The following is a 22,096-nucleotide window of genomic DNA, read 5'->3' as shown; positions in this document are numbered from 1 at the left end:
ATACCCCACAGCCCTCTGGTTAGTTCAAGGTTGCCCAAAAAAGAAAAGTTAAGTGTAATTTTAAAAAGATCTGTTCTTCTTTGGGGGGATGCTAAATGTGCTTTGGCTCTTCTTAAATTTCTCCTACTTCAAATATCCAGATTCTCGGGTTCTTTTCAGCCTGTTACTATTCAGTCTTGCCTGAACCCTGGAATTCAAGTCGGAGCTATTTCCCTGGGTCTCTCTTTGGCAAGACGCACTGCAGGCTCTGTTTCCTGTCTGCTAAGCTCTACTTCCTTTCTCTTATCCCCATAGCCCCAGTCCCTGCGCTCAGGTGGTAGCAGCTATTTTCTGGGTAGACCGAAGCCTAATTTACCAATTACACAACGGGCAAACCAGCGCTATGTTACATAACTAGACTCAAAACTGAATTCACAATTTTGAATTTTGAGGGTAATTTTTGAAGCGTTCTTTTTCTTTTTTAGGGCACAGAACCTTCTGCTAGGTTGTCATCTGTCGTATCTTATATGATTAAAGAGTCAACTAATCCACTTTGTTCCTCTTGCTCAGTTTAGCAGTGAGTTAACCGAGACCCAGGATAATCCCATGACTTGGTGTCTCTTGGTTCTCTGAGGCTGCTCCGACTCACCTTGTCTGTCCACTGTCTCTTTACTAGATGAATGCAGTAACCTCCTGACTTTCTTTTTTTTTAAATTAATTTATTAATTTATTTATTTTTGGCTACATTGTGTCTTCGTTGTCGTGCGCGGGCTTTCTCTAGTTGCGGCGAGCTGGGGCTACTCTTCGTTGCGGTGCACAGGCTTCTCATTGCAGTGGCTTCTCTTGTTGAGGAGCATGGGCTTGAGGCGTGCGGGCTCAGTAGTTGTGGTTCGCGGGCTCAGTAGTTGTGGCTCATGGGCTCTAGAGCACAGGCTCAGTAGTTGTGGCTCACAGGCTCTAGAGTGCAGGCTCAGTAGTTGTGGCGCACGGGCTTAGTTGCTCCACGGCATGTGGGATCTTCCCGGACCAGGGCTCGAACCCGTGTCCCCTGCATTGGCAGGCGGATTCTTAACCACTGTGCCACCAGGGAAGCCCCTGACTTTGTTTCTGCCAACCAATGTTGCTTTCCTTCCAGACCTTTTCCGTTTAGTAGCCATAATGATCTTCTTATTTCCCTAATCTGATCATGTCTGTGCGTCTCCCCCTCTTTCTTTCTTGTTCTCCCTCAACCATATCGAGGACCTCTCACTTCTCTGCAGAACTCAGACAGACTCCTCGCTGTCCCTGCTTTGCTGTCTGGCCTCTGTGCCACACCCTGCTCTCTGGGCACCAGTCACCCTGGCTTCCTCCACACAGGGCCTTTGCATGAGCTTTTCCGCCTGCTGTGCTCCCCTCTCTTCAGCGCTTTTACAACATAGCTCACCTCTCACCTCATCAGTCCTTGTTTTGAAACCTCCTCCCCTTCTCCAGTCTGGGGCTGGATGCTCACCTCTTACCACCTGTCCCACTTGCAGCGTTGCTTCTGTCATCTCTTTAGTTGCCGGGGCCTGTCTTTCCCACCAACTGTACACTCCCTGAAGGCAGGAGCTAAAGTCTCATTTACTTACCTTTTCTTCCCCAGTAGTTACTTGGTAAATTATTTGAAAAACTAAACGGTAGTGCCTACAGGGACGTTAGTAGAAGCCTAGAACTAGAGCCTGTGTGTCTTGACTTCCAGACCAGAGCATTTCCCTTTTCACCAGGAGCCTGAAAGCATTACCTGATGGACACTGGAATTGTGGGTGGTCTGGAGGTCTCATCATTACGATCCAGTAATGGGAGTCTTTTCCCATCTTGTAGTGTTAAAAATTGGTTGGGAAGTGGTGGGGGTAAGACAGTAACGGGCTTATTTTCCTTCTCATCCATTTTTTTGTTTAACTTTTGGCATCTGCTGCTGTTTACTCAGATTTTAGTGTGAACATTTGCTTTAGGCCAGCATTATTTAGACACATTGAGTTTAATTTATAAACAGTTTGTGGATGTCCTGTGAAGAATGCAGTGAATGCCTGGTACTCAGTCATCCTGTCAAGCTCAAGAGGAGAGTAACTCCTTATCCATGGTGTGACTCCTACCTACCCCCTGCCCCTGTGTAGAGTATTTTTTCATTATGGGGGGCCCTGGACACAGGGGGAATCTGTGAAAGCTGTGGATCCTCTCCCTAGGATAACTTTTATAAACAGCACTTATATAATGCCATCTATTTTTTAACTCTAAGTTTCAGGTATACAGCATTATAATTTGACATCCGTATAGACTACAGAGCTATCACCACCGCAAGAGTGTTTACTGTCAGTCACCACACAGTTGATCCTTTCCACCCATTTTACCCACCCCTCCAACCCCTTGCCCTCTGGTAACCACTCCTCTGATCTCTGTATCTGTGAGTTTGTTTTTGTTTTATTTTGTTCATTTGTTCTGTTTTTTTAGACTCCACATACAAGTGAAATCATACCTATTTGTCTTTCTTCTTCCGGCTTATTTCACTTAGCCAAATACCTTCAAGGCCCATTCGTGTTGTTGCAGATAGCAGGATTTCATTCTGTTTGTGGCTGAGTAGTATACCATGGTATATACATATACCACATCTTCTTCATCCATTCACCTATCTATAAACACTTATGTGGTTTCCATATCTTGTCTATTTTAATAATGCTGCAATAGACATAGGGATGCATATATCTTTTCAAATTCGTTTTCATGTGCTTTGGATAAATACCCAAGTGGAATAGCTGGGTGATATGATACTTCTAGTTGTATTTATTCTTACTGTTTTCCTTAGTGGAAAAATTCCCACCCACAGTGTACAAGGGTTCCCTTTTTTCCACACCCTTGCCAATGTTTATAGCCATTCTAACGAGTGTGAGCTGATATCTCATTGTGGTTTTGATTTGCATTTTCCTATTAATTAGTGATGTTGAACATCTTTTCATGTGCCTGTTGGCCATCTGTATGTCTTCTTTGGAAAAATGTCTATTTCGATTGTCTGCCCAATTTTCAATGGGAATTTTTGGTTTTTTGTTGTTGTTGAGTTGTATGAATTCTTTTGTATTTTGGACATTAACCCCTTACTGGATATATGAATTGCAAATATCTTTTCCCATTCAGTAGGTTGCCTTTTTGTTTTGGTGATGGTTTCCTTTACTGTGCAGAAGCTTTTTAGTTTGATGTAGTCCCATTTGTTTATTTTTGCTTTTGTTTTTCTTCTTTTGGAGTCATACCACAAAAGCATCAATAAGACCCATGTCAAAGAGCTTACTGCCTATGTTTTCTTGTAGGAATTTCGTGGTTTCACGTCTTACATTCAAGTCTTTAATTCATTTTGACTTAATTCTTGTGTATAATATAAGATAGTAGTCTAGTTTCTTTCTTTTGCATGTGACTGTCCAGTTTTCCCAACACTATTTATTGAAAAGATTGTCCTCATTCCATTGTACGTTCTTTGCTCCTTTGTTGTGAATTAACTGTCCACATATGTGTGGGTTTATTTCTGGGCTTTTACAGTGCCATCTTCCTGCTATAATGTGGTGAATGAGGTACTGTTGTGGGCATTCTTCACGTGTCAACCCTTGTGATCTCATAACAAACTTGTGAAGTTGCTATTGTATTATTCCAGTTTCACAGAATAGGAACTGAAGCACCCAGAAATGCAGTAACTTTCTCACAATTGATAGTGGCAGATCTAGGGCTCAAATTCACACCCAACTGGCTCCAGAGTCCGACTTCGTTTATGCACCCATGCTCAGAATTTTACTTCCTGTATCAGGAGGATGTAGACCCCAAAGTCTGTGGGTGGCTCTTGCTTTGGACTTTGGACTCCAGGTTAAAAACCCTGAATTTGAAGCTCCCAGTTTCTTCCACATCCTCCATCATTCTGCTTTAATTTCATCACAATCCATATTAGCAGTTGAACAACCAGAGGGGCCTCATTCTAGACAGTCCACTCCTAGGTACCTTTCCTGCCTTCTCCTCCTGGCCCATCTTTCTCCAGTCTTTAGCTGTTGCTTGCTACCTTCCTAAATGTCACCTTATCCAGATTCACTCTTGGTGCTACTGTTTTAAATTTTAAATTAAAATGTATTTATTCATTATTATCGTAGTATCGTTTACTTATTGTTTTTCAGTTGATGCACTTGATTTTAATTAAATGAATTGACTTTGAAGCAAAACGTTTTATCAACACCTTAATGCAAAACGCTGTGCATTTGACAAGGATAGACTTATGTAAAAAATTATGTCTGTAATCTGTGAAAATAAAGCAAAGGTACCAACATTATTAAGTTCTAGCTTACATATTTACTTTTCAGTAAAGGGGGAAATGAATGAGTATCATTGAAAGGTAGAGGGCATATTAGCATCAAACTGGGATTTTCTTTTCACTGATGTGACTGAAAGAATAGAAATCATGGAAATCTGTTTTTTACTCAGTGTTTTAGTAAATTCAGAGCAGCCACTCAGCACTTAACATCTCAAGTATTTGGGTCACACCTACCTTTGCTGTTTATTGTCCCTGCTCAAGGACACATTTTGTTTTGTGGGAAAGACAATATTGCTTTAAAATGGAACTCTGGGGACTTCCCTGGTGGTGCAGTGGTTAAGAATCCACCTGCCAATGCAGGGGACACAGGTTCATGCCCTGGTCCGGGAATATCCCACATGCCTCGGAGCAACTAAGCCCGTGCACCACAACTACTGAGCCTGTGCTTTAGAGCCTGCAAGTCACAACTACTGAGCCCGCAAGCCTAGAGCCCGTGCTCTACAGCAAGAGAAGCCACTGCAATGAGAAGCCCGCGCACTGCAATGAGTAGCCCCTGTTCACCACAACTAGAGAAAGCCTGCGCACAGCAACAAAGACCCAATGCGGCCAAATATAAATAAATAAATAAGTAAATTTAAAAACAAAATTTTTTTTAATAAGTAAATAAAATGGAGCTCTACCTGAAAATGGAGAGTTGCACCTGTATGGTTGCCCTTCTGTGCTGCCGCATGAACTCCGACCACGTCTCTAGAAATTATTGGTAGTTGGACAATAACCCACATTGACTTTGTGCTTGCTGAATTTCTGGCACTGGGTTAAGTGCTTTCTGTGTGCGATTTCCTTCAGGCGTCAAACAATCTCACCAGGTAGCCACTGTTATTGCTGTCTGAATAATGATGGAAACCAAGACACAGAGAAGTCAGGTAACTTGCCCAAGGTCACCCCACTGTTAAGGGGCAGAATGAGATTCTAACCCAGGTCCATCCGTCCCGTGAGCTCATGACCCTTCCTACATTCTGTGCTCCGCAGCAGCTACCTTTCGTACATTTTGTTGTGAAACAGAGCGGTGTTATCAGTGATCATCAGAAAAGTGTTGCATGGTGGCTGGGCAAGTTCTCTCTTTCCAGTGTTATATGTAAACAAAAATTTAGCCACTTTCGGAAGGTGGGGGCAGTACGTGCATGTAGTGTGCTGTGTGCTCACAGTGAGAAGTACTGTAAAATGAAAAATGAGATTAGTGTTTCAGGTTGTACCGTTCCCTAATTATGCTTTTAATTATTCATGTAAAAGAAGTAAAATGACCCCTGACAGAGATATAAATGATTTAGGTAAAATCAAATATTTATAAGATGCTGCAGAGTCCCTGGATGATTGTAACAGATGCACTCAAAATTCTTTGCCTTCATCCTTTGGATGCAAAATGTTATGGATAGAATCTGTAACCAGCTGAGAGTAATCAACAGTGTTAAAGACAATACTGAGCTAATTCATAGGTATTTGGGCTTTGGAACATTGGTTTAACACAATAGTTTGTCTTCTAAAATACATTGTATTCTAGGGATCACCAATTGACAACCCCTCCTGCTAGTTCTTAGGTTTGTTTTTGTTTTTGGTTTTGGTTTTTTTGTGGTACACGGGCCTCTCACTGTTGTGGCCTCTCCCGCTGCGGAGCACAGGCTCCGGACGCACAGGCTCAGCGGCCATGGCTCACGGGCCCAGCCGCTCCGTGGCATGTGGGATCTTCCCGGACCGGGGCACGAACCCGTGTCCCCTGCATCAGCAGGCGGACTCTCAACCACTGCGCCACCAGGGAAGCCCCAGTTCTTAGGTTTTTTACTGGTTGGGAAAAAATCAAAAGGAGAATATTCCATGACCTGTGAAAATTATATGCGAATTTTAGTGTGGATAACTGAAGTTTTATTGGAATATAGCCTCACCCATTCATTTACATATTGTGTTTGGCTGCTTCTGGGCTACTAAGACTAAGTTCAGTGGTTACAGCAAGGGCCATAGGACCCACAAAGCCTTAAATATTTACTATCTCACCTTTTACAGAAAAATTTTGCCAAGCCTTCTTCTAAACCATGCCTAGCACACAGTAAAGGAACATGCCATAGCATGTTCAATCAGCATAAGAAACACTTGCTTTTATTTCATTTTATCCTTTAATTCTCTGTCCCACTAATTGAATGTTCACTGTATATTTTTCAAAAGTTGAGAGAAAACTGCCTTTTGAATGCAGTAAAAAGGGATTATTACAAGCAGGTTTCCGTCACTTGCTCTTTTTTTTTTTAACATCTTTATTGGAGTATAATTTCTTTACAGTGGTGTGTTAGTTTCTGCTTTATAACAAAGTGAATCAGCTATACATATATACATATATATATATATATATATATATATATATATCCCCATATCTCCTCCCTCTTGCATCTCCCTCCCTCCCACCCTCCCTATCCCACCCCTCTAGGTGGACACAAAGCACCGAGCTGATCTCCCTGTGCTATGCGGCTGCTTCCCACTAGCTATGCTTCCCTTTTTACAGAGAAGTGCTGAAACTAATTGCACTTGTTTTAGAAATGGGTCATTAGTCTAGTCCCTATCTTTTATGGAGACCTAATTTTCATGCAGGATTTCTCTCTAAGGCTTGAACTGGCATCTCTTTAGGAAGAGGAGACAATGAGGATATGAAAGCTTTTCCCTGCCTTAAGTGAGCTTAGCTTCCGATCACAGGCCATTTAGTATGTTGGTTGGAGCGTTATGCGTATTCACCAACCAATAAGTGTTTGTTAAATGAATGAATGAATTCACTTTAGACAACAACAAAAAAGGGGGGGGAATATATGACTTATAAAATAAAATCTCTTTTTCATCCACTTGGATATTACATTCCTTTTGGAAAAATAATTTTTCTGGTAGTATAAGCCCAAGTTATTTATTCTTGATTTCTCTTTTCCATGTTTCAAGGAAGAGAGATGTGATTTTGAAATTTAGGATTTGAATTGATTGAGGTTTTCTATGTTAAGGACTTCTTATGTGTTCTTCTGGGTGGGCTAAGCAAAATTTTCTTGCGCTTAGGATTAAAATAAATAGTGAAGTAAATCTACTTACCTGCAGTTATTTGAGTGACTTAATGAGTAGAATTTTCACTATACTTTCCTGGACACCATTATCAAATACGAAGACATCTCCCAATCCCAGCTGTCTTCCCACTGTCATTTCCTTAATATTGGTAGAACCTACAAATTTTATTTCCTGGCACCTTGCTTAAGTTTTCTGATCAAAGAAACATGTCTTCTGCATCTGACTTATATGTATATTTCCCATCTCATTCCAGACCTTGAATCTTGGGATAGCCCCAGGAATCAGTGTTTAAAAAAGAAAAATAGGGCTTCCCTGGTGGCACAGTGGTTGAGTGTCCGCCTGCCAATGCAGGGGACGCGAGTTCGTGCCCCGGTCCGGGAGGATCCCACATGCCGCGGAGCGGCTGGGCCCGTGAACCATGGCCGCTGAGCCTGCGCGTCTGGAGCCTGTGCTCCACAACGGGAGAGGCCACAACAGTGAGAGGCCCATGTACCACAAAAAAAAAGAAAAGAAAGAAAGAAAAATAATTTTGATCATCAAGCAGAGTTAGGAGACCCTGATTCAGAGCCACTTACTCTATCATTGTCTGTTTTTTGTTTGTTTGTTTGTTTGTTTTTCCAACTGTGAAATGGTTAAGAAATTCTGAGACCATTCTCTGGGAATTTTCATGAGTTAGAGTCAACTGGCTCTTGAGAGCATTCTGCAGCTAGAATGTGCTAATTTATTCAGACTGTTTTTGACTTGCTTTCTAACAGGTATATGGGAAATAATTCCCATCATGTAATCATGAACTTTTATTTGAAGCAACAGGAGAAATCTTTCAAGTGTGGTTTTGAAACTCATTGTTGTTTCCCTTCTGCTTTACACAGTTGCCATCCTACTGAAAGACGACTATTTTGTCAGCGGTGCTGGCCTTCCTGGCAGATTCAAAGCTGAGAAGGTGGAATTTCACTGGGGCCACAGCAATGGTTCTGCAGGCTCTGAACACAGCATCAACAGCAGGCGGTTCCCTGTGGAGGTGAGAGAAACTTGAGATGTCAGGGGCAGCTGTGCTTTGGGTCTTGACATTAAAGAGATGCTTTGTCTTTACCCCCAGTCGTCTTGCGAATCAAACTTGTACCGTCCCTGCCTTTGTCTCTGGAAATCTTTTATATACAGCATGACAGCTGGATAGCCATCCTCAAGTTCCTCATCTTTGTTTAACGGGTGAAGCATGTAGAACTTGTGGACATCGTGGTTTGAGTAGACTCACCCCTGGTAGATGATTTCGGGCCCTTGGTTTCATTCGACACGGCTTCTTTGCCCTGTCCTTTCTGAAACCCTGCTTTCCAAAGTGACGTTCTGTACGAAACTCTGGCCACTTCGTTTTCACCCTTTAGAAAAGAGAAAAGGTAACTGATATGTGAAGAGGACTCAGAATCATCTCTCAGTAGGGAAGCTGCTTTAAGGTTTGTGTGCTGTCCACGCTGTTGAGAAGGAGGCTGTGGCCGTTGGTCGTATGACTCGCTGTTAACTTTGCGGGATTGACATTTTACCTCCTCTGAGTCAGTTTTCTCAAAGATCCGTGAAGAACGGGTGGTGCAGTAGGTCATGTGTATCTTTTTGGCGACTGAGGGAGGGAGCTTGTTTCCAAACTCCTTTTTTAATCTTTGGTGGGTACAACACATCTGTTCCATTGCTAACCTTATTTTTGTACCTTTAATCATGATCAGGATGTGAATATTCTTTCTTTGCGACAGACATATTTGTTGATTGTTTGGGTGCCCACGTGGTAAGCTTTACAGATTTGTAGAACTGAGAGGGTTTGTACCGAAGCCTGTGGTTGTACTCAAACATGGAGTGGCAGCTCCTAGTGTTCTGTGACTTCAGTAAGTCATGACCTACTTGGGTCATCTGATGAATACTTTCGATCCTCCTCCATAGAGAAAAATACATGTATGTACACACAGATTTGTGCATAATCTGTAGGGTTTCATCACTCACCCTCACTCCTCAAGCCCGTTCGTGGACCCTTTAGACAACCTTGAACTTAGGTGAAAAATCCCTTTAAGAGGAGAAAATCAATAGTATTTCTTTGTTTATAGATGCTTGTATTCACGTATCGATTTGTTTCTTATCCATGATTGCCTGAGAAACCAGAGATCACCATTCTGAGAAAGTGCTGCATATTTTTTTCTTGTTGAGCTGACAAATTCACAGTATCAAGAATTCTTCCCATATTAGGATTCCTCTATCCTTGGGACTTCCTGTCCTAGTCACATTAAAGTTTCTACTTAATGGGCTCTCTTTCTCCTTTTATGTTGAATGAATCATTTCTTAGAAATCTTAGCTTGATTTGTACTTGGAAAACTTGATTCCTAGAAGCCAAGTTGATCAGATTTTTAAGTTTGGGGTTTCTCTTTTGTTCCTGCCGGCCAGTTCCCATTGGCAGTGTCGCTGAAGGGAAAATTTGTGCCTAGCTAGCTTTGCTCTAAAGCTTCTTTATCCCAGAAATGGGTGGCCATTTGTTTAGTTAATGTTGTTCCGGACAAAAGACCTGTGCTTGAAAGTTTGAAAACTTAATTTGGCAGCTGCCTTGGAAAAGAAAAACTCTGGAGGAAGGAACTGGGAACTTCTGCCTCATTCCTAATCACAGTCCCTAAAGCCTGTGTCTCCTCCTCCTATTTGAGTCTGGAAAAATGAATAGACTAGATGCGTATTCTTTTGAAAACTTATTACTTTAAATGCATTTAGTTTTTTTACTCAAAGACGGCCATGAAATTTAGAAACTAATTAGAAATGGCAGCTACAATGCCCAGACTTATTTTTGACCAAACGATTTGAATTTATTTCTTCTAAGTCATGTCAGATGGTGAGGCTGCCTATATTAATTGGGTGCTTCATTGAAGCCCATCTGGTTCATAGCTTGTTATTGTTTTTTCTAATGTGATAAACATGTTGAATTACTTAGTGGTTGTATTTGGAGGAACTTGAATTTCAGAGATCAAAAGTAACGGGAGCAAATTTAACTTTAAAGTATGCACAGAAAAGTTGCTCACTTTTGCGGAAGACGTGTCTGTGATATGTTCAATTGTTTTATTTGAGTTCTTTATTAACACCAGCTCTCCCTGAGATTTTTACACTGTTTGAACATCTCAGACTTGGTTTATGTCTTTCCACATAACTACACTGCTTTTCAAGAAATTAAAATGAAAGTGAGAAAATTATAATGTACCATCTAGTAATTTATCAGCGTTGGGGACATTATTTATTTTATATAGAGTCAGAGAAGAGTCATTGTGGAAGATTGGGATGGGATTGGTAGAATACAGCATTGGTTCTCAACTAGAGACAGTATCCTCCCCCTCAGAGGACATTACGTGTTTTCTGGGGACGTTTCTGGTTGTCACTGTTGTGGGCATTGATATGCTACCAGCGTCTCGTGGATAGAGGCCAGGGATGATGCTCAACATCCCAGTTCATAGGACAGCCCCACCACAAAGAATTATCCAGCCAACATGTCACTATTGGGACACTCTAGGGTAGAGAATGCAGTATGTTTAGTGGGATCCAGCCTTCCTGTACTCATGTGGCATCATTTAAAGTAGATTTAAATAAAGAAGACTCACGGCAAAGTTGTTCCATCCTCTTGCAGCTTTTGGAGAGGAAATGTACTTTGCTTAATGGGTCAGAGCATTGCTGGTCCTGGTTCCTTTAGATTCCATTTGGGATAAAGTCATGACCTTGGGTATTTTACCAGTTCCCTCGGTGCTCCAGTGCTGCAGGTTGAGTTTTAAGCATATGCCCCACAAGACTCTGGATCTGCTCCCTGAGGGTAAATTGCAACAAACCCAACTTTGTAGGTTTTGCTGCTTCCCAGGAATTCTTTGAGGTCATCTACAACAACTTTGTACACATTCAGAAATTAAACGTCTCCACACTTTCCTGGCTGAAATCCTGGACTCAGCCTTGTAGTTCCTATACTTAAAAACATGCAGTCTAGTAGAAAAATAAATGTCCTTGTGAAAACAAAACAAAAGTCTTTCAATAGCAGCATTCTTTACAGCTCAGTAAAAATTAGAAAAGAAAGTTGGAATCAGATGACAAGGCTAGAAGACTAGACCCACTTTGGATCCTCAGAGGCACTCACCTCCTATTATTCAGCTTTATCTCTTGTCTAGCAGCAAATTTTTCTTGAGTGCCTTCTGTCATGTGGTTGCTGGGTTACAAAGCTGAAGAAGAAAGAGAGTCCCACCCTCAAGATATTTACACTCTAGTCATGACACAGAAATTGACCAAAGAGTCACATAAACAGCTGTGTAATATCAGTTGTGATATAGCCTCTGAAGGAGAGGGACATTTTGTCATGAGACAGAAGACCTTGGTGGAGACAGATATTTATCAAGAGGGAAAAGATTAATTGGAGCCTGCCCATAGAACAGGGGTGTGCAAAGGCCCTGAGACAGGTGATACTTGGTACATTTAAGGAGTAAAGAGAGATCAATGGGGATTTTGATAGGTAGGATAATACCCCTCCCCCCAAAAATGTCCACTCACTAATTCCTGAAAATTGTGAATGTATTTATTACTTTACATGGCAAAAGGGACTTTGCAGCTGTGATTAAGCATCCTTAAAGTCAAAAGGCTCAAAATATTCCTGTGATTAAAATAGTAGTCCTGTTTGAGTTCTTCTGTGGCCACTCCTCTTTGTATTATCTGTCCAACCACAGTTATCTGTGACGGCTACTACCCTATCCTAAATATTCTCCCTACCCCACACTTATTCCCTGTTTTAAATAAGGGTTCATGTAACACTAATAGGAATTGAATCATACGGTATTTCCACTTATAACTGAAGTTGGAGGTAGTGCAAAGAGAAACCTCCAGATAAAACCCTCTGAGAGCTCCATTAAGGTAGAGGTTCATTGCATGCTTGTTGTCTGAGGTAATTAAAATCTTGTTTATTACAATAAGAGATCCAGGAGTTGTTGATCCAGACTTACTGGTGCTTTATGAGTTGAAGTCTTCAATAAGCTTAAATGATCCAAATTAATTGTGTGTGCCCTTTCCAGTGAAACTCACAGCTGGTTCATTTCAGCTCAGTTTAGAGCATCTTAGCAAGTGAGTAGAAGAAAATACATTTTTCCTAATATATACCATGCACACACTACCATATGGTACAGGTCTGCAGTCCCTTAGCTGAGACCCTTGAGGCCAGATGTTTTAGAATTCAGAATCTTTTTTAGAAAGGCATGATGGTGCATATATGCCTTATATATTTACAGAAGACACATAGTGGGGTCTGGGACTATACCCCTTGAATGCATTCATATTTCTGCAGCATGCGGATGAATATTCACACTAAGGGGGAAATATCAGTATTCAACATAGCTTCACATCTCTCCACATCAGATTTTACTACTGAATTAGTTTTTGCACCATAAATATCAATAATAACAGAACATCTTTGATCTTGGAGGCTTTTGAGATTTCATTAAAGGATTTATGGACCTGTGTTTTAAAAACTGGGTCCATAGTCTGGCACTGCTTGTTTATGTTCCAAAGAGCATAGGTTATTACCACCCATGACAGAAGCACACTGAATTATTTGTCTCCCTGCTGGGCTAGATATGTCTGGGTACTACTCTCATCCTGCTCTCTGCTCTGTCCTGGTATTGTACAACATTCTTAGTCAAAGTTAAGGTTTGTCCAGGGGACAAGAAGTTGCTAGTGTTAGGCTGAACTTGTTCTGTGATTGGTTCCCATTGAACATTCTGTTTGAGCCTGCATTTGCCTTCAGTATCCACGTCTGTGGGTATGTTACTTTCACCTGCTCTGTATTCCCTCCTGTCTGTCCAGCCCCTACCTTCCTACCTAGAGTCAGACTAATGATTTGCTTTTCATTTTGTGAACTGGATCTTGGTTCTTCCAGTGCTTCTGTCACATTCCGGTTAGATGGTTGTCTTGCACTGGACCCCTAGGTTATGTCCAGGTGACCTGCATCTGCCTTCCTTCTCCCAGGTGAGCTTATGCACTTGTGACACACGCAGAGGCCTCACCCCGTGTCACCCTCTCTCCATTCACGCAAGCATGGCAGGTACTGTGTAACTCAGATGTGGACCAATCCAGCCAGGGATCGAGCTGCCACATTGAGTCCTGGCGTCAGTGGAGTGACACTCTAGAACAGGACTAAGGCGGATGAGTGCAGTTTGCCTGGCGCTCTTTCATGTATCCCCGCCTTTCTGCTGGAAATAAAGGTTGCCGTATGAAATGCCTTCTTGAAGATTTACTTTATGCATTGGCATACCAAAGGCTTTTAGAAGTCCTCCATTGAGGAAATCTGTTTGACTGTATTTAAATCAGTGTTTTTCCAAACTCACGTGACCAGTGTAAGTCAACAACATCACTCTTTTGGAAATGAGGTTCATAGCTTTCTCCTGTCCTCCTTTAATCCATATTCCTTGTAAGACATGGAGTCCTGTTCTAATAAATGTTTTCAGAGAACACCAATCATGATTTGGATTTCCATTATTTTGAAAACTATAAAACCAAGAAGGCTTGTTCACAAAACAACTGTTTGGTGTCTCTGAACTCAATACTATCTTGCTTTGTCATTAGAGAAAACTAATTGAAGGAAGTCATTGTCATTGAAGGAAGATTGAGACTTTTTCTATTAAAGTTATTCGGGAGCTTCCCTGGTGGCTCAGTGGTTGAGAGTCCACCTGCCGATGCAGGGGACACGGATTCGTGCCCCGGTCTGGGAGGATCCCACATGCTGCAGAGCGGCTGGGCCCATGAGCCATGGCCGCTGAGCTTGCGCGTCCAGGGCCTGTGTTCCGCAACGGGAGAGGCCACAACAGTGAGAGGCCTGCGTACCGCAAAAATAAATAAATAAATAATTTAAAAATTAAAAATAAAAATAACTTTTGTGGGATTCCCTGGTGACGCAGTGGTTAAGAATCCACCTGCCAATGCAGGGGACACGGGTTCGAGCCCTGGTCCGGGCAGATCCCACATGCCGTGGAGCAGCTGGGCCTATACTCCGCAACTACTAAGCCTGCGCTCTAGAGCCGCGAGCCACAACGACTGAGCCTGCGTGCCGCAAATACCTAAGCCCGTGCGCCTAGAGCCCGTGCTCTGCAACAAGAGAAGCCACTGCAATGAGAAGCCTGCGCACCACAAGGAAGAGTGGCCCCCACTCGCCACAGCTAGAGAAAGCCCGTGTGCAGCAACAAAGACCCAACGCAGCCAAAAATAAAATAAATAAAATAAAATAAATTTAAAAAAATAATAACTTTTGCAATATCACACTTTTCTTTTGGCCTGCCTTGTACTTTATGTAAATTCCTTCCATTGTTACAGTTTCTCTGAAAAGTTGCTTTGTGCACAGAGAGTCCTAAGTCGATAGAGCTCAAGACAGGGCCTGGTTTCCTGTCCTGCCCACTCATGGAACATAGGAAATGTTAAAGAGATTATTACCTGGTCATCTAGTGTTGGCTATTCTGTGGTGTAGCCAACGGTGTTTTTCTCTGGAGGGTTCCGTCAAATGGCAAAGGAATTGGTTGGAATTTAATTAATGACTTTATTGAAATAAAGATTCCATTTAAGAGCAGAATGTTTCATCCTTAACTAGGGAAATATTTAATTTCCATCTGGCTGATTTTTGATGTGTGTGTCCTGTGTTGATTAAGAAGAACATTTGAGGAGGCCGCAGCACTCAGAGTATGCTCAGTGGAGAAGTGCACGCCTGATTGTACAAAGCCAGAGAGTGGGTTTTGTGAGGCGGAAGCAGCCTTGGTCCCTTCGTGATGTCTGACAGTCCTCATCACACACAGTCATCCTGAGATGTGAACTTGGCTCAGGACTGTTTGATGGTGTGTCACCAACATGTGGGGTGCTGGTAACTGATTGGATCGTACGGAGAATCTCAGATGAGCAGATGGCCCTCTCTGAAAAGAAACTTGGTTAAATTGGAGGTATTCTCAATATAGAAACTTGAAGACCCCATGGGTGGGCGAGGGGGACCTTGTATAACCAAAAAGCAGGCTTAGGGGGGCCGTGGTGGTGTTGGAGGGTGGTGCTGGTGTTACCGACTCGGGTCCTTGGACTCTTGAATGAATAGAAATTGATAAGAGGCCACGTGAGTGATTCAGGCAAGACTTTACTGGGACTCATGCTGAGGGAGCCCAAGGAGGTCAGGCTGGTTCCTTAAATGGGGTGAGGGCAGGGGGGTGGCTGATCGGGCTGGAGGGGTGGCGTTGGTGGTCTGCCTGCCCCCTCGGTGGTGCTGTCTACAGGGATCATATGCAATACCCTGCTCTTGCTCTTGCATCTCAGAAATGGCAGTTGGTTTTTGGCCCTTTGGTATCTTATTGTTCATAATTTCCCCGACTGGGACTGCTGCATGCGTGAAGTCATTTTCTAGACCCTTATCGTTTCTTTGTATTTTGTTGCTTGAGGAGACGTTTGTCCCGGAGCAAGCACTGCCATAAAGGGTCCCAGGTCCCAGCCTGTCTCGCTGGTGGTTGTGATTGTAACATGATACTGTAGACACCATTTAATAAGCATTACCTATGTCTGGAATGTTTCAGATCTCACCCAGTTTAATTTTCTCACCAGCCTTATAAAAGAGGTGCTCTTATTTTACCCTTCTTACAGATGGCACAACTGAGCTTCAGGGACGCTAAGTGGCTCGGCTGAGGTTTACTATTAGTACTCCAGAATCTGGGTTCCTCTGTCTCCAAAATCTTAACTAGCATTCATTTTATTTGATAAGTTATTTCATTGTTTTTCTTGTCATCACTATAGGTTGTTTTTAGAATGACCAATGCAGTAGAAATAATTTTGTTGCAATCTTTTTTTTTTTTTTTTTTTTTTTTTGCGGTACGTGGGCCTCTCACTGTTGTGGCCTCTCCCGTTGCGGAGCACAGGCTCCGGACGCGCAGGCTCAGCAGCCATGGCTCACGGGCCCAGCCGCTCCGCGGCATGTGGGATCTTCCCAGACCGGGGCACGAACCTGTGTCCTCTGCATCAGCAGGCGGACTCTCAACCACTGCGCCACCAGGGAAGCCCTTTTGTTGTAATCTTAACCACTGTTTATTGTGTAACAGGAGAGGGGAAAAAAAAAAAATCAAAGGGCTTCAAATGTTCAAAGATGGCTGAGCCAGTAGTAAATCATACAAAGAGGAGAAGTAAAGGGAACAGAAAATGCCATCAACTCTTTGGGTAGAGGTACCTGTAGCAAATACTACATGTTTTATCTGGCTTGACCATTTCAGTCTATTTTTTATTTTCATGTCAAGAGCAACGCTGTCTGATGGGAAATAGAATGTGAGCCATACATTGTAATTTAAAATTTTCGGTTAGCCACCTTACAAGAGGTAAAAAGAAAGACGTGACTTTAATAATTCATTTTATTCTATACAATTTATATTATACAATAATAATCATTGTTACAATTTTAATCATCTATTATTTTTACCCAAATATATTAAAATTTTCTATTTCAACATGTAATCAAGATTAAAAGTTATTACTGAGATATTTTACATTTTTTTTTGTACTGTCTTTGAAATCGGTGTCCTTTTTACACTTAGAGCACATCCCGAGTCAGACTGGCTGGCTGCACTTCAGAGGCTCAAGATCCACATACAGCTTGTGGCTACTGTACCTGAAATGTGTCAGACTTAAGGGTTCCAGACCTCAATAACAAAATTTAGATAATAAACTAGCCAAAAGACTAACAAATTCTCTAAGAGGAATCTTTATGCTGAATCTGTGGTAATTTTTACACTTTTTCTCTTCCAACAGAAAAAAATATAATCAGTAGTTCACTTTTATATTGGAGTCTGACTTGGTTGTTGAAGAGCCTTCCACTGGATGTGATACAGGTTTTCTCTTTTTCCTTTATAAGCTTTCAGGTTGTTTCCCATTATTTATTTTCACAACATGCGTTCCTGAGGCCTTGAACACTGTTCTTCTCAGAATCCATTTGCAGGCTGGGGAAGCCACATAAAGCTGGTTAGGGAGACCTTTGTGCCCTGAGGGCAGGGATGGACCTCAGGCGGCCAGATCAGATGTATTGTAAGTTCAGGTCAAGAGGATTTATGGGCATCTGGCTCAGAAACACACCCCACACCTCCACTTTTCTTTTGTCCTGTCAAAATTTGAGCAGGAAGATTTCAAGCCATCTTAAATCTAAAGCCTTTAGGAAGTTCTGTAGTGCCAGCATCACTCAGAAGAGACAGTTGGAGAGATTTATAAGGAATAGAAAGAAGTCAAGATTGAAAGGAAGTCTATTTCCTCTCTCTCCTTTAAACCCCCAGCATAGAATTTTATAGTGCCCCCACTTTAATGGGATGGGAATGGATTCCTAAACCTTCTGTCTCCGGATTGTATGGCCTGGCACTGTGTGCAGCACAGATATTCCTCTGGGTACATTTCCTGCGATATACAGAGACCAGCTGGACAAAGTTACCAAAACCCTATTTTAGTTAAAAAAATAAAACGTTATCTCTTAAATGTTTGAGGATATCTTAGAAGACAGGGCTGTAAAAAAAACTCAGATTAATACATGAAAGATACTTGGGTTAATAGTAAAATAACTTCTAAATCCCAGCTCTTTCTATACAGATAGAACTTCGATTTTTGAATTTCCCTATTAAAACCTTTACTTAATTGGTTTATAAAAAGTTCAGTATGCAGGGAATCTTCTTAATTTACACTTCATTGTTCACCATTCTCTGATCAAGGAAGGCTCTGAGTGAAAGAAAACCCATCCCATGATCTTCTGACTCAGGCTGACTCTGCCTTTGAATTTGCCTGTCTCTATCTCTGTCTTCTTTTTCTTTCTCTTTTTTCATCACTTTATTTATTTATATTTATTTTCTGGCGGTGTAAGTGTGGGCTGAAATATCATAACTATATGTAGGTAGCGCCCTTAGAAAAATATGCCCTTAGTCTGTTATCTAGATTCTTGTTAGTGGGTCTCATTGCTCTGTGTAAAAAGTGATCCGTCGTCAGATACATTTAGGAAATGCTGCATGATATGTCTTCCTCTTATAGATTGATAATAAGCTAATACAGTGAAACTCTTGAGAAATATTCCAGTAGAGAAACCTGCATAATTTTCATTTAACTGGGAGTCTCCCAAACTCAGGTGACCATGGAACTCTTCTTATTTGTATCTCCTGTGAGACTAATGACGAAGAGAATGAATACACGGGGACATGCAGTGTCAGGTAATTGCACAGAGAGTCCTTTTCCATGTCTGGATGCTGTCTATATAAATGTTCAAATGACTTCCTTACACTCTTCCCTAGTTTCTAAATTATCGACAGTGTTTGCTTGTTCAGTTGATGAACAGAGCCTTGTCTGCATGGGACACAAAGTGCCCTGGCCCCAAGGGACCTTCATTTCAGCAGATGCTAGGGCCCCGAGGCAAAAGCCTGCCTCTCCTGCTTGAGCAAGCAAGGGCAGAGTGATAGGAACTAAGTCAGCGAAATAGTCAAGGTTCCGATGATATGAGGCCTGTGGACCATGGGAAGCTCTGTAGTTTTTACTCTAGGCCAGATGGGAAGCCCTTGGAATGTTCTCAGTAGAGGAACGGCACTCTCTAGCTTATATTTTACAAGGATCCTTCTGGCTGCACTTGCACGTGGGGAACAGACGTCAGAAGATGATTATAATATTTCAAGAGAGATGATGTTGGCATGTGCCAGAGATGGGGGCAGTGGGAAGAGGTTGAATTCTGGTTGTTTTGAAGGAAGAGCGTATTAATCGAGACGAAGTATGATATTGACGTTATCTTAGAAAGTTTATATTTCTTGGTTAGGAAAAAAACAATTTGAGGAGAGAAAATTGTGGATCACTGAACAGTCTGTAGTATTTTATAGCATTCCATTCAGTTTTTAAAAATTCTTTTAAATCTCTATGTCATATTCAAATTGTATTTGTGTAATAGGTATTATATACCAGTTTTGATTACATACTATATGCTATACACTAGGGAAGAGTGTAGCGTGGGGAAATGATTAAACATGACAATGATAAAAACAAAGCCCATTTTGGAAGGCTTCATTTGAGTTAACAGATGTAAAGTGCTTTCAGCAGGACTGGAACATTCTAAGAGCTTATTCAGTGTTCCCATTATTATTATGTGTGAATCCTCTCCTTCCATATGAGGCAACAGATCCTTAATCCATCCGTTTACTTTCTTTTCCACTATTTCCACCCAGGTTTAAGCCGTCACATCACCGTCTCTGACTTTGACCAGTGTTATAATTTGTTAACAGGTCCATCTTGCCACTGCAACAGTCCACTCCTTATCCAGTAACCAAAGTTTTCTTGTAAACACTTGAATTGCATTACATTTTTTCTTTAAAATCCTCCACCGGGTTCTGATCCCATGTTGAACAAATTCCAAAATCTGGCCTCGCCTTGCAAAGCCCTACTTGATCTGGCTCCTACTCCCCGACCTCCCATTTTCACTGACTGCTTCCTCAGTCCAGAATATTCTCTCCCTGTTTATCCCTTCTCATAGCTTCCCTGATCCAACCCATTATCAGCTGCATGCTCTCTCCCCTCCCAACTCGGCCACTTTATTTCCTGTTACACACTTTCATTTTCTTCACAGCACCTATCACTTTTTGAAATTGCTTATTGACTTACTTGTTTACTTTTTATAAATTTATTTATTTTATTTATTTATTTTTGGCTGTGTTGGGTCTTCGTTGCTGCACGTGGACTTTCTCTAGTTGCGGTGAGCAGGGGGCTGCTCTTCGTTGCGGTGTGCGGGCTTCTCACTGCGGTGGCTTCTCTTTGCGGTGGCTTCTCTTGTTGTGGAGCACGGGCTCTAGGCAGGTGAGCTTCAGCAGTTGTGGCTCACGGGCTCAGTAGTTGTGGCTCGCAGGCTCTAGAGCACAGGCTGAGTAGTTGTGGCGCACGGGCTTAGCTGCTCCGCGGCATGTGGGATCTTCCTGGCCCAGGGCCCAAACCCCTGTCCCCTGCATTGGCAGGCAGATTTTTAACCACTGCACCATCAGGGAAGCCCTGTTTACTTGTTTATTAACTCACTCCCCCTCCCCCACCCGCATACGCTGCATGTAAGCTTCTGGAGGAGAGAGGGGTCTGTCTGTCATGTTCACTGCTGCATCTTGGCTGCTGCTGGATACGTCCCATAAAAGGGTGAGCAGTAATAAGTATGAAGAAACCAACATCCTCATATTGAATCTTCATCTTGTCCTCTCAGTGGTTCAAAGGGTAAGGGAGTCTAATCCCCAAGGATAAAAAGTTACAATTCGCTCATAAAAAGGACATTTAAAGAAGCAGATCCTCCCCTCAAACTACCTCTTGTATTAAGGATGTGAAAGGCCCAAATAAATTAGTTACTCCCAAATAAACACATTCATTCTGTTGCCTCATGCTGCGAGGCTGAGGGTGAATCGTGCAGCTCAGAAGAATGATCTTTTTAAGTCTGTTCTTCCGGAGTGGAGCTCTTATATTAAGAATCATTACAGCTACAAGACAGATTGTCCCAATTAGTCAATGAGGTCCAGGTTTTTGAGAGCTGTTAATATGTACATGAGCAATTACTGTAGCAGAGTTAAAAGGTGTGCCTTTGGGAATTTTAGATTGAGATTATCAGTTTCATTCATGAATGAAAGCAGGAGCCCTGAGAATTAAGTGCTGCATTTCTCTGCCAGCTCATTCACTAGAGGGTTCTCCAGTGCCCAGACCCAAGGGTTATGAGGTTGCCAGGTTCCTCTCCTCTGCCCAACTCTCACCCTGTCGCAGACCAGTGCCTTCCTCTGTGTTCACTGAGACCCAGACACTGATGAGCATTTGGGAATTTCATAGTGAGTAAGGTAAACAAGCCCCTTGACTTCAGGCCACCTGAGAGACTGGCAGAGAGAATCTCAACTGGAATTTACATCAAAATCAAGTGGGCATTTAAAAATTTTCCAAAACCAAGTTCAAGTGATTTCCACTCATTCCTAATTAATAGTAAATGAAAAAACCAAAACTAAACAGAAAAGCTTGATTGAACATCTGTTTTTCTATGTTCCAATAAAATGCTACATTCCAATAAAATGCTCCTGTGAACACCATGCCTCTCCCCTGTGCTCAGATGCTCACATGCTCTATCTTCTTTGCAGAGTTTACTAAAATCCTGTGACATAAGCAGTCACTGGATTTGGAGTTAAAAAAAACAAGTGATTTGTAGAACCTGGGGGTGATGCCCCCCCTCTTTCCAGTAGGCCAGCCTCTTTGAATGGTTGCACATCAGCAAGTCAATCTCAAAGGTGCCTGAAATCCTGAAGTTCCTCCATTTGAGTTAAGGTATTGCTGCCTCTTCAAATGCTAATAAAAAGAAAAGAACAAAATGTGAGTTCTCTTTTGGACACATTAGTAAAGCTCATCAGATCCCACTCCTGTGGTAGCTAGCAAAGAGCAAGGCATCACTTGGAATAAGATGCAAAGGCGGTGGTCCAGCGGGACTCCACGCTTCCAGTGCAGGGGACACAGGTTTGATTCCTGGTCGGGGAACTAAGATCCCACATGCCACACGGCGTGGCCAAAAAAAAAAAAGATGCAAAGGAGGTAAACTCTAAGCGAACACAGGTGGACACCGCTGGATGAGACACTTCCTGTGGGAGAAGGAAGGACTAGATATAGTGTGATTGAGGGTGTGGATTGTGGGGAGGCACCCAATCCAGTAGTAATTCGATCTGGCCATCAATGAGCTGGCCTCATCTAGAG

At 42.2% G+C, this 22,096-nt stretch overlaps 1 protein-coding gene across 4 annotated transcripts in view; it reads left to right on the top strand.

Annotated features, from left to right (window-relative positions):
* The window catches only part of PTPRG (protein tyrosine phosphatase receptor type G), a 749,834-nt gene that overhangs the window by 435,171 nt on the left and 292,567 nt on the right, over window positions 1–22,096 (top strand). For all 4 annotated transcript variants that reach the window (XM_081245085.1, XM_081245083.1, XM_081245084.1 and 1 more), the window contains exon 4: window positions 8,227–8,375. In XM_081245085.1, coding sequence (XP_081101211.1) covers window positions 8,227–8,375 — 149 coding nt within the window. The remainder of the gene's footprint in view (window positions 1–8,226; window positions 8,376–22,096) is intronic.

Source organism: Mesoplodon bidens (assembly GCF_964165515.1).
Source record: "Mesoplodon bidens genome assembly, chromosome: 10".
In the NCBI taxonomy this organism is placed as follows: domain Eukaryota; kingdom Metazoa; phylum Chordata; class Mammalia; order Artiodactyla; family Ziphiidae; genus Mesoplodon; species Mesoplodon bidens.
The sequence above is the reverse complement of the archived record's forward strand: the minus strand, read 5'-3'. Positions and strand labels throughout refer to the sequence as shown.